The sequence below is a fragment of the Prunus dulcis genome, chromosome 1 (genome assembly GCF_902201215.1).
Source record: "Prunus dulcis chromosome 1, ALMONDv2, whole genome shotgun sequence".
In the NCBI taxonomy this organism is placed as follows: Eukaryota; Viridiplantae; Streptophyta; class Magnoliopsida; order Rosales; family Rosaceae; genus Prunus; species Prunus dulcis.
Window position 1 is genome coordinate 38,115,797 of NC_047650.1, and position 9,835 is coordinate 38,125,631.

Genomic DNA, 9,835 nt, shown 5'->3' on the forward strand with positions numbered 1-9,835 from the left:
AATTTTAGCTCCTCTATCATCTTTATTTGCCTCTCTCACTCACTCCCTCTGCCTCTCTCCTCTCCCGACCCCGACCCCGACCCCGACCCAACCCCATCGCACCCCGCCCCCTTCTCTCATCTCTCTCCTATTTTCTTTATACATTTCTCCTCTGCTCGACCCAGCGCCCACCAAAGACCCACCCTCCATGGAATTACTCAACACACCCAACTTACCTAGCCACCCAAACCACTACCCTCATCAACTCTCGCCAAGCAATCTACTCAGGCCAACTGCATCGTCATCATTAGACGCAACCCTCGACCGTAATTTTGTTTAATGGCCTCAATCCACCAGATTCAAGTGAGTTTGTTTTTAATGATATTAAAGGAAAGATAAGTGGAAAGTGGTAAGTGGGGCAACGATGATGGGGAAAGGGAGTGGGGTGGCGGGGCTGGGTGCTTTTGGGATGGGGTGACTGAAAAGGGAAGAAGGGGATGGAGGTGAGAGCTAGTGAGCTGACGGGAGGGGAAGATAGGGAAGAGTGGGGTTCTGTTAACCCTAAAAAAATTAAGACATGTATTTTTCAATATTTAATTTGGATTTTATAGTTTTTAAATAGTTAAAATTACTAAAATTCCCATGTCGCGTGAGCACTTGTGGACGGAAATGTACTGAAGTGATAAAGTGAGAAAATTTGAGAAAATTTCAACAATTTTTAGAGATACTGGGGTTAAGTAAGAAACTTTTAGTTTCAAGGAGTAAACTGAGACAGAGTCTGTTTTTGGGTAAAACAGTAAGTAGGGGTGGGTGCGGTCTGATTCGGTCTAGTTTTTACCTTAAATCGGAATCGGAATTTGTACTATTTAATTGGTTCGATTCGATCCGATTTAGGCAAAAAAAATTTCAAAAACTGGCTAGTTTAGGTCCAATTTTGATTAGTTCTGATTTTGAATCGAATTATTAATTTTTTAATTATTAAAAAAAAATTATAATAAATAACTTATTTTTTTGGCTTAAAAATTAACAAATAATCCAATTCATATATTTATAAATTTTTTGAAGTTGAACTTAGAAAAATAGTGATTATAAAATTTAAAATATGGCATTAGATTTTAAAAATTTGTAATATATATATATATGATCGGTCCGGTTTCGTGTGGTGCGGTGTAAAATCGAAATCGGTTCGGTCCAATTTCAGTCTGGTTTGTTGACTTTTTTGGTCAACCGTTTTTTTTACCTGTTCGGTTCGATGTTCCGATTTTTCGGTCCCGATGCCCACCCCTAACAGGAATGGCTCGTTTGTAATTGCTTCTCTAGAAAACGCTTATAAGCTCTTAGAAGTGCTTGTATTATGAAGAGGTTGAAAATTTCATAAGAAATCGAAGTGCTTCCTGAAAAAGCACTTGTGAGTGTTTCCTGAATAAGCACTTGTGAGTGTTTCCTGAAGAAGCACATGATAGGTGCTTCTTCAGAAAGCGCTTCTATGGTAGATAGACACTTCTAAGCTTTTTTGCAAAATGATGTTAGAAGCGCTTTTAGCCCTTACATAAAGCACTCCTAAACGGGCCTAAGTAAACGGTTCTTATTTCATCATTGCCCATGATATATGGCCCAACCCATGGACTCGGGCCATAGATCTTCTCGCTTAATCCCCGCTGTAATAATCTGGTACCACATTTTCAAAGGCCCTCCCTCTGGTCAACCGATAATGGGTTCGATAGGAACACCGCCGAGTGCAGAGAACGGCTCTGCTAACCCCAACCCCGCCACTGCCGCATGCGACGGTGATAGAAAGCCGCAGTCCGTCGATGGCTACCATGCTTCGTCCAACGAAAGGACGCTGGAGTCTGACGTATCGAAGAAGCGAAAGTCGTCGATCCTTCCTCTGGAGGTTGGCACGCGCGTCATGTGTCGTTGGAGGGACTCCAAGTACCACCCCGTCAAGGTCATCGAACGCCGCAGAACGCACTGCGGTGGGCCCAACGACTACGAGTACTACGTCCACTACACTGAGTGTAAGATCCAATTCTCATTTCTTGCTCAATTTTGCAATTTAGGGTTAGGGTTAGAGTTTTTAGTTTGTTCTATGTTTTTTTAGGGTTCCAGTTTTTCTGGTCAGCTGTGTATGTGGACAGATGTGTTCAATTTGCCAATTTGGTGATTTTTCAGCTGGGCCAATAGTCTAATTGGGGACCCAGGTTTCGTAGAGTTGAAGTGTTGGTGAAATTAGTAAATTGCCTCCTGTTGTGGGGGTAATCTCTTAAAATCTCATTGGGGTAGTAGTCTAGCAGAGAATTTAACGAACCGTTACATTACAATGTAGAGTGAGTTACAGTGACAGCATATAAGATGTTTCGTAAGGTTTTTGAGGAGTAATATGAATACAGATTTTATATGATGGGGAAAAGAAAAGGTATTTCCTGGAGCCTAGAGGTGTTAGGCCCGTTTTGGGATTGAATGAATGATTATTTTATTTGTGGAATGGATTTTATGAGATATGATGAATCATGAATAAAACCGTGCTCTCACTGGTATGCACATAAACATCATTTCATTTGATTATCTGTGGTGTTCATTTGTTTGATTATCGTAAAAAGTGTTATCTTTTGATATCATATAATTAATAGAATAGGCTAAGATCTTATACTGGTGGGATGTAATTAAATAAATCTGTTACAGTTCCAATGAATTCTTACTTATTCTGATCTATTTATGTTTGTTCAATTTGTCAGTCAATAGGAGGCTTGATGAGTGGGTGAAACTTGACCAACTTGATCTTGATTCAGTAGAGGCTGTAGTTGATGAGAAAGTGGAGGATAAGGTAACTCTGCCCTCTTTGTTATCAACCCTTCTTCAAATGTCCCTCTTGATTCTTGTTCATAGGTGTCATTGCGGTTTGTTTAGCATGCCAAAGATGAACTTTCTTAAAGTGTAACTTGTTATAATGTTTGGGTTGTACCAAGAAAATCCTGCTGTTTATGAAGATAACCTTTACTTTCCCTTGTCAGTTGCTTTTCCTATACCTTTTTATTTTCAAAATATCCATTTGATAACTTTTCACATATGTGGGTTCTTAGGTTACAAGCTTGAAAATGACTCGCCATCAGAAACGGAAGATTGATGAGACACATGTAGAGGTATGCACTAATTAGAATCGATTCATTCTTATTATTGTTGATCAATATTCCTGTTGTTTGGGAAATTGACTCGTCATCAACTTCTGTCTATCTGTCTTTCTGTCTGTCTGTCTCTCTTCTCTCTCTCTCTCTCTCTCTCTCTCTCTCTCTCTCACACACACACACACACAAACACACGTACACAAAATACACTACAACAACCTACTTTGAAGGTTGTGTAAAAGTAATTTACATTACTATGTGCTGACAATGGATTTTATGCTAGGAAGGGCATTATTGAGCTTCTCGAATTGCGTGTTTCAGATTTTGTAAACTTTTTGATATGAAGATGTTCTTGAAATTTTATAGGGCCATGAGGAACTTGATGCTGCCAGCTTGCGTGAACATGAAGAATTTACAAAAGTGAAAAATATAGCGACAATAGAACTTGGAAGATACGAAATTGAGACATGGTACTTCTCCCCATTTCCACCAGAATATAATGACTCTTTGAAGCTGTACTTTTGTGAGTTTTGCCTCAATTTCATGAAGCGCAAAGAACAACTTCAAAGGCATATGGTGAGCTGTGCCTCGAATATTATTATTTTTCCTTGCTTACAGTAGCTTGTTTGTGGATAGTTTATGTAGTAATGGACCTGCAGTTTATTTCTTTAATGATTAAGTTCAAAAACTGTAGTTGACTGATGCTGTTATTATCATATTTATTTATATATTTTTCTGTCTGCATATGTAGAGGAAATGTGATCTCAAGCATCCCCCTGGTGATGAGATATACCGAAGTGGTACACTTTCTATGTTTGAGGTTAGTTGCATTGTTTCTGCATAACGTCTCATTGATGGGTTTTGAAAGAAACCCTTATGTTAGTTTCCTTCAGTTAATCTGGAAAGGTATTATGTTGTTTCAAAAGTTGCAATCTGTAATTTACTCTGCGCTGAAAATTGAAAGCACCGTCACATTCTAAATGCTGTGTTTTTTTTGTTGTTGACAAGTTTTGGGGGTCTATTTGCCGTGTATTTTCAGATCTTAAGTTTGTGGCTGATGTGAATTTTCTTGGCTTAAATGTATTGAATCAGGTTGATGGCAAAAAGAACAAGGTTTATGGGCAGAATCTTTGTTATTTGGCCAAATTGTTTCTTGATCACAAGACCCTGTATTATGATGTTGACCTCTTTCTGTTTTACATTTTATGTGAATGCGATGATCGAGGATGCCACATGGTTGGATATTTTTCCAAGGTAATTTATTTGCTTCCATGGTAATTTCTTTGCAGATATTGAAGTGACTGTAGAGTTCTCTGTATTTCCAGTTTTTTGTTAGATTATTTTCCCCTGGTCACCTCTTTGTTAATGCGAAATTTCAGCATAACTAATTATGTGATTTCTCATAATGCAGGAAAAGCATTCGGAGGAATCCTATAATTTGGCATGTATCCTCACCCTTCCTCCATATCAAAGAAAAGGCTATGGCAAATTTTTGATTGCCTTCTGTAAGCCCTGGCACTTAGTTTCTTATTGTATTTCGGCTTATTTCAAATCTCTCTCTCTCTCTCTCTCTCTCTCTCTCTCTCTCTCTCTCTCTATGATTGAGTTCTAACTTTATATTGGTAGTCCTTTCAATATTTGTAATTTGTGGGGGGCCATTCTAAACACAAATTTATTAATGGGTACATGTCCAGTAAGATTTCTAGAATATCCTTCTATAGTCCTCCAATAAGTTGCACTAGCGGATTGTGGGAGACTATTAAGCCAAATTCATTTAACACATTGCTTATTATTATTTAAAGCTCTCTGATTACACAGCAGTTGAGGCAATAGGAAATTGGCTGACTAGAAGAACTAATCTTAAAATTCCTTCTTATCTAGTATGTGTGCAGTTTCTTTTCCATTTAAGCCTTGTTGTGCAAAGAAATTCAAAGGGATCTAGTTATAATGTTGGACTCTATGAATACCTGCTATCCAAATGTTCCCTATTTTTAATCTTGAAACTCTTCATCTATATGACATGGAGCACTTTGGTCATGCTAAGGCATAAGCCCTTATTCCCACATGACGTGGTCAGCTGTCTTTTCACTTCCTAAGAATTTTCTAGTGTCATATAGAATTGAGCCAATAGGGGGACACATGCTCATGCAGTAACTGCACTGCTCTAAGTATAATGGCATAATCTGATGGACTGGTGCTGACTCTGCTGTGCAGTAGGGCTTATGAAACTAAGTTTTTCCCTCCGTCATTAATCAAAGTTAATTGTTGGACTGATGTCACCTTTTATTCTTTGGTTGCATCATTTTGCCTTAATTATATCTCTTTCCAGAAGCAGTTACTAATGCCTTTTCAAATATGGAGCAGCTTATGAACTTTCAAAGAAAGAAGGTAAAGTTGGAACGCCTGAAAGACCCCTCTCTGACCTAGGATTGCTAAGCTACAGAGGATACTGGACTCGGGTGCTTCTAGACATCTTGAAAAAGCACAAGGGAAATATTTCAATCAAGGTGAGCTTTTCTAAATTTTTAGTTAAATCAATGTGGCTCACCCGTGACATAATTGCTGCTTCAACTTTTTGCTGATCGTGTTTCAAGTGTTTTTGCACATGCTATCGAAGTTGTTCAAATAATTAGAATTGCATACTGGATTTGTCGTAGGACAATCACCCTTTAGTGGGGGTGTGCATTTCTATTTACTCCTCTCCCTCGTTGTAAAGCGTTCTTTCAACTATTAGATACCTAATAGTGCTGCTCCTGTGTTCACCTCCATGCATGTGCATTGATTCTTGAAAATTATTGTTCTATTCCATCCGCTCAAAAAAAGTATAACATCATCATATGGCTGGAAAGTAAAAGGAGAAAATATATATCAGATCAGTATCTGAATGCCATATAATTTTTGCTGAGTTTCTTAGAGGATATTCAGGTGATGTATATGATCATGCTTGATGATGTTTGGTCTTGCAGGAGCTAAGTGACATGACAGCCATCAAGGCAGAGGATATATTGACCACCCTTCAGAGTCTAGAATTAATTCAGTACAGGAAAGGGCAGCATGTAATTTGTGCAGACCCCAAGGTCCTGGATCGTCACCTAAAAGCAGCCGGTCGCGGGGGCCTGGATGTTGATGTTAGCAAATTGATCTGGACGCCATATAAAGATCAAGGGTGATGATAGTAGTCCAGTTCACTCAATGCTGTAACTTGCTGCTTCTTGTATAAATGTAGACCTAGGCATCGAACCAGGAATCGAAATTGAACACTAGGCTCGTGTGCAACTCGCATAGGGTAATGTTATGTGAGATGATGAACTTGACATTCTCCAATTGTCACTTGTAACAATTTGTATTGACAAAATGCACTAGTATAGTAATGGATGCAGCCTGAGCTGATATTTTTTTCTCTTATATATTGTAATATTTTTTTTCCCGAAGCTTCTGCGTGGTTAACTTTCCTGCACGTGCAAAGAACAATTGTAATTTTTGAGTCTTGTCGGTGGGTTACCAACTACCAAGACTTTGTCGTGACTGAAAGAAGCTATTTTGCTGGTTGCCCCCGCATTCACTCAACAATTTCAACATGGAGGGTGGAGCCTAGGTTTAGGTTAAGTTAGATGCGTAGATAGCCTAAATTTTATGACCAACGAGAAATAATCTTCTTGATATATTAAGAGATTGCGACCTCATGTGGGGGAACTTATAGCAGTGCCACCTGGACACTAAGATGGCAAAATGCAACCAAATGTGCTAGGTTCGATTTCCCCCTTTCTTGATTTCGCTTGTATTTAAAAAATGACTTCTTGGACTACTCCCTTCCTTCTTCTTATCTCTTCTTCATTGTCTCATGAGAGAAAAATTTACCCATACCATGAATACCACGTGGCGTTGCTAATCACCCATTACCATGTGATTTAATTTTCCGATATGGTAATTTGTGATAGATTGGGGATACTACCATGACGGCATCTCCTATACATGTAACTTCTTCTCATCTCATGGACATGGCCATCTATCTAACCATTGGCCATGTAGTTTTAAGTGCATTTTAATTTTTAAGGTATGAGAAAGATGATGTATAAAATAAAAGAAACTTGTGATGAGGATATGATATGAGAGTCAATTCTGTGAGACGCGCGATTGTTCCATCTGGAGACCATTGCTTGTCGGTGTAGCAGCCCCAACCTAATGGCATTGCCAACTATGCAAACGCACATTACTTGGGGGCACTGCAACCCATGGCAACGTGGCAGCAGCACCCCAATCCTAGCTTTTTATTTTAAAAAATATTTTGCGGTGACTATATAAGCTAAAAACTTGATGTATAATCTTAAATCTTAGTGGTTAACTACATCTTGACTAATCCATAATCTAACAACATTATGCATCTGCCTAATTTTGATAGCAGTAAAAATGGACTGGAGAAATAATTTGGACTTCAAATATTTTTTTTTTCTAACATTAATAAAAGAAGTACTGGTTAGATCAATAACTAGTTGGTCACTGATGAAGTAGTCGAAAACTGCAACTCCTCACTCATCCTATGAAATGTACCAATTCACTTCCCCTATCATATGCTTGTGGGATTTAGCTTCTCTCCACTTGCCTCCAACTCTAAAAACAAGCCAATTTATTGGCAAATCTAAAGCTCACAGAAAGCTAATGAAAATATAATTTGCAAATTGAATGCAAAAAAGAAAAGAGAAAAAAAAGACACAGAAAAACCCATGAGATCTTCCCAATTAAGAAGAGCACCTGGTGGGATTTGTCACTAATTCAAATAACTAAACATTAAAATCTATGAACTACAATCCCAAAAACACATAACAACAATAAGCTACCAGTCTCAATTATGTCATTTGGCAAAGTGAACGTGAATCAAACAATATCCAAAATTGGGATCCAAAAGCAAAACATGTACAGCTACTTTCTTCACTCCCCTTTTGGTTTTCTTTTCTTTTACCCATCATCAGACAGTAGTGGGTTGATTTTGATGTCTTGGATGGTGGGTTAGTTTAAGCTGCAAACCTTCCAATGCAGCCCCACCGGATCTCCTCTTCCAAAGGCTGCCCACCTCTTCCTCTTGGGCCTCAGGCTTCTTGTGCACCCTCTTGATCACAGGCAGAGGAGGATCCAAATCCACTATGTTAATATCTGGAACACAAAGATGATGATGATCTTGACCATTGATCCTGGGCCCACTTGAAGCATTCACAACCACTTGTTGTATTCTACATCTGGTGTTTGTTTTGGTGGTTGTGGTGATAGTTGTTGTAGTGGTAGGAGTGAGGCTTTTGCTAGAGAAGAGTTTTTTGAGCTTTGAATACTTGAAATTGTTGTTGTTGTGGTGGTGGTGGTTGTTGGGGCTGTTGTTATGCTTGGAATTGATGATGGTGAGCCTGTGAGAGGTTGGAAAGCCATTAACTTTGTTGCCTCTCTTGACTTGGCCCATGCAGCTGATTCTTGGGGACAAAGGGTCTTCTTTGAAGGAAGCAGAGCAGTTGGGGAGGCTTACATCTTTGATGGATGGCCTTGAACACAACATGGGTAAGAATGTGCTTCTGTGATGCATTTGCAGATTGTGATGTTGATGATGATGGTGGTGGAAGCGATTGTATTCATTTCCCATTTGATCTCTCTTCTCCTTCTTTCAACTTTTTTTAGTTTCTGAAACAGAGAATGAGATAAGATTTGCTTGTGTTTTGTGCAGTCAAATTCTTGGTGTTTTCGGCACATAGAACAGAGAGAGAGAGAGAGAGAGAGAGAGAGAGAGAGAAGGGTTGGGGGGTTAATGAGAAGAGAGCAATGTTATTTATTATGAGGTTGCCATGGTCTTTATGGTATTCCAAAGCAAGGAGAGAGAGAGAGAGAGAGAGAGAGGGTGTTGAGTTTGTCAAACATGAACAAAGTGATGTGTATTTTAATATAACAAGACCATCCTTTTAATTTAATATAATTTGATTTGATTCAATTTTAGGGTTTACTCATTCTTTAACAATGACTTGTGGGAAGGAGAGACCAAGACAGAAGTATGTCAGGACCATTATGTTGCCTTTCTTTGGGGTAATATATGTAGTAGTATTAGTATGCTTAATAAGTGAAGGTGTGAAAGGAAAGCTCCTTTTCTTTAATTATTATTATTAAGGGTCCGGCTTAAAAGATGAAAAAGGATAAATCTTCCATCCAATCCAACCAGTTCATGCCAAGTCTACACGCTATTCATGGTAAATCATAGGCTGACCTCCCTCTTGTCTCCTTTCGATCTAATCGGTTAAATTCACCGTCTAACGACACAAACAAAATGTATCAAAACTCTAGTATAACATGACAAAAATCCAAAACAGATAATAACCCAATAAACTATTTGCTCAAAAACAAGTACTCAAGAATCTAATTAACTCAATTGTGGTTCTAGTGTTGGATTAGTTCTGCATCCAGTCTTGTTTAACTGAAAGAGAACAACCTTTTGAAATTTGAACTTATTTATGTCAATTCCAAATTTTCTGCCCCTCTCTTCCCACATCATTGTATATAAGTTCATAATTGTATCTGTTTCTGCTTTTGAGCTTCTTCTTGTAAATGCTTCTGCTTTAGTTTTGCTGCAGAAATACTTGATCGATTGGGACATGCTTGAAGCAGTCAAAGGTCAAACAAATCAACATAAATAAATGTTGAACACATATTATTAGGTGGAACCACGTTTACCCAGAAGGAAAGCCCACAAGTAATTAATCCGCAGC

The 9,835-nt window shown here is 38.5% G+C and overlaps 2 protein-coding genes across 3 annotated transcripts; one reads left to right on the forward strand and one right to left on the reverse strand.

Annotated features, from left to right (window-relative positions):
• The first annotated feature begins 1,619 nt into the window (after nucleotides 1-1,619).
• LOC117635891 (histone acetyltransferase of the MYST family 2-like) lies at nucleotides 1,620-6,508 on the forward strand. Of its 2 annotated transcripts, XM_034370269.1 has the most exons (9): nucleotides 1,620-1,997; nucleotides 2,715-2,803; nucleotides 3,060-3,119; nucleotides 3,468-3,677; nucleotides 3,853-3,921; nucleotides 4,194-4,355; nucleotides 4,513-4,606; nucleotides 5,466-5,608; nucleotides 6,068-6,508. In XM_034370269.1, the coding sequence occupies exons 1-9, from the start codon at nucleotides 1,691-1,693 to the stop codon at nucleotides 6,269-6,271; spliced, it is 1,338 nt and encodes a 445-aa protein (XP_034226160.1). In that variant the 5' UTR covers nucleotides 1,620-1,690; the 3' UTR covers nucleotides 6,272-6,508. The 2 variants fall into 2 exon arrangements, with proteins under 2 accessions (XP_034226160.1, XP_034226169.1); XM_034370278.1 differs by lacking the exon at nucleotides 3,853-3,921 and having other exon boundaries at nucleotides 1,639-1,997.
• A 1,411-nt stretch (nucleotides 6,509-7,919) lies between these two features.
• On the reverse strand, nucleotides 7,920-8,875 carry LOC117615234 (homeobox protein 10). Its single transcript, XM_034344281.1, has one exon. It carries the CDS (start codon nucleotides 8,722-8,724, stop codon nucleotides 8,065-8,067), a length of 660 nt encoding a protein of 219 aa, XP_034200172.1. The 5' UTR covers nucleotides 8,725-8,875; the 3' UTR covers nucleotides 7,920-8,064.
• Nucleotides 8,876-9,835: the final 960 nt, after the last annotated feature.

Bases quoted from the DNA above. Each gene is read 5' to 3' on its own strand.
- LOC117635891 (XM_034370269.1), top strand. From the start codon at position 1,691: ATGGGTTCGATAGGAACACCGCCGAGTGCAGAGAACGGCTCTGCTAAC. The intron at 3,922-4,193 runs GTTAGTTGCATT...GTATTGAATCAG, and splicing joins GTACACTTTCTATGTTTGAG to GTTGATGGCAAAAAGAACAA. The intron at 4,356-4,512 runs GTAATTTATTTG...CTCATAATGCAG, and splicing joins TGGTTGGATATTTTTCCAAG to GAAAAGCATTCGGAGGAATC.
- LOC117615234 (XM_034344281.1), bottom strand. From the start codon at position 8,724: ATGGGAAATGAATACAATCGCTTCCACCACCATCATCATCAACATCAC.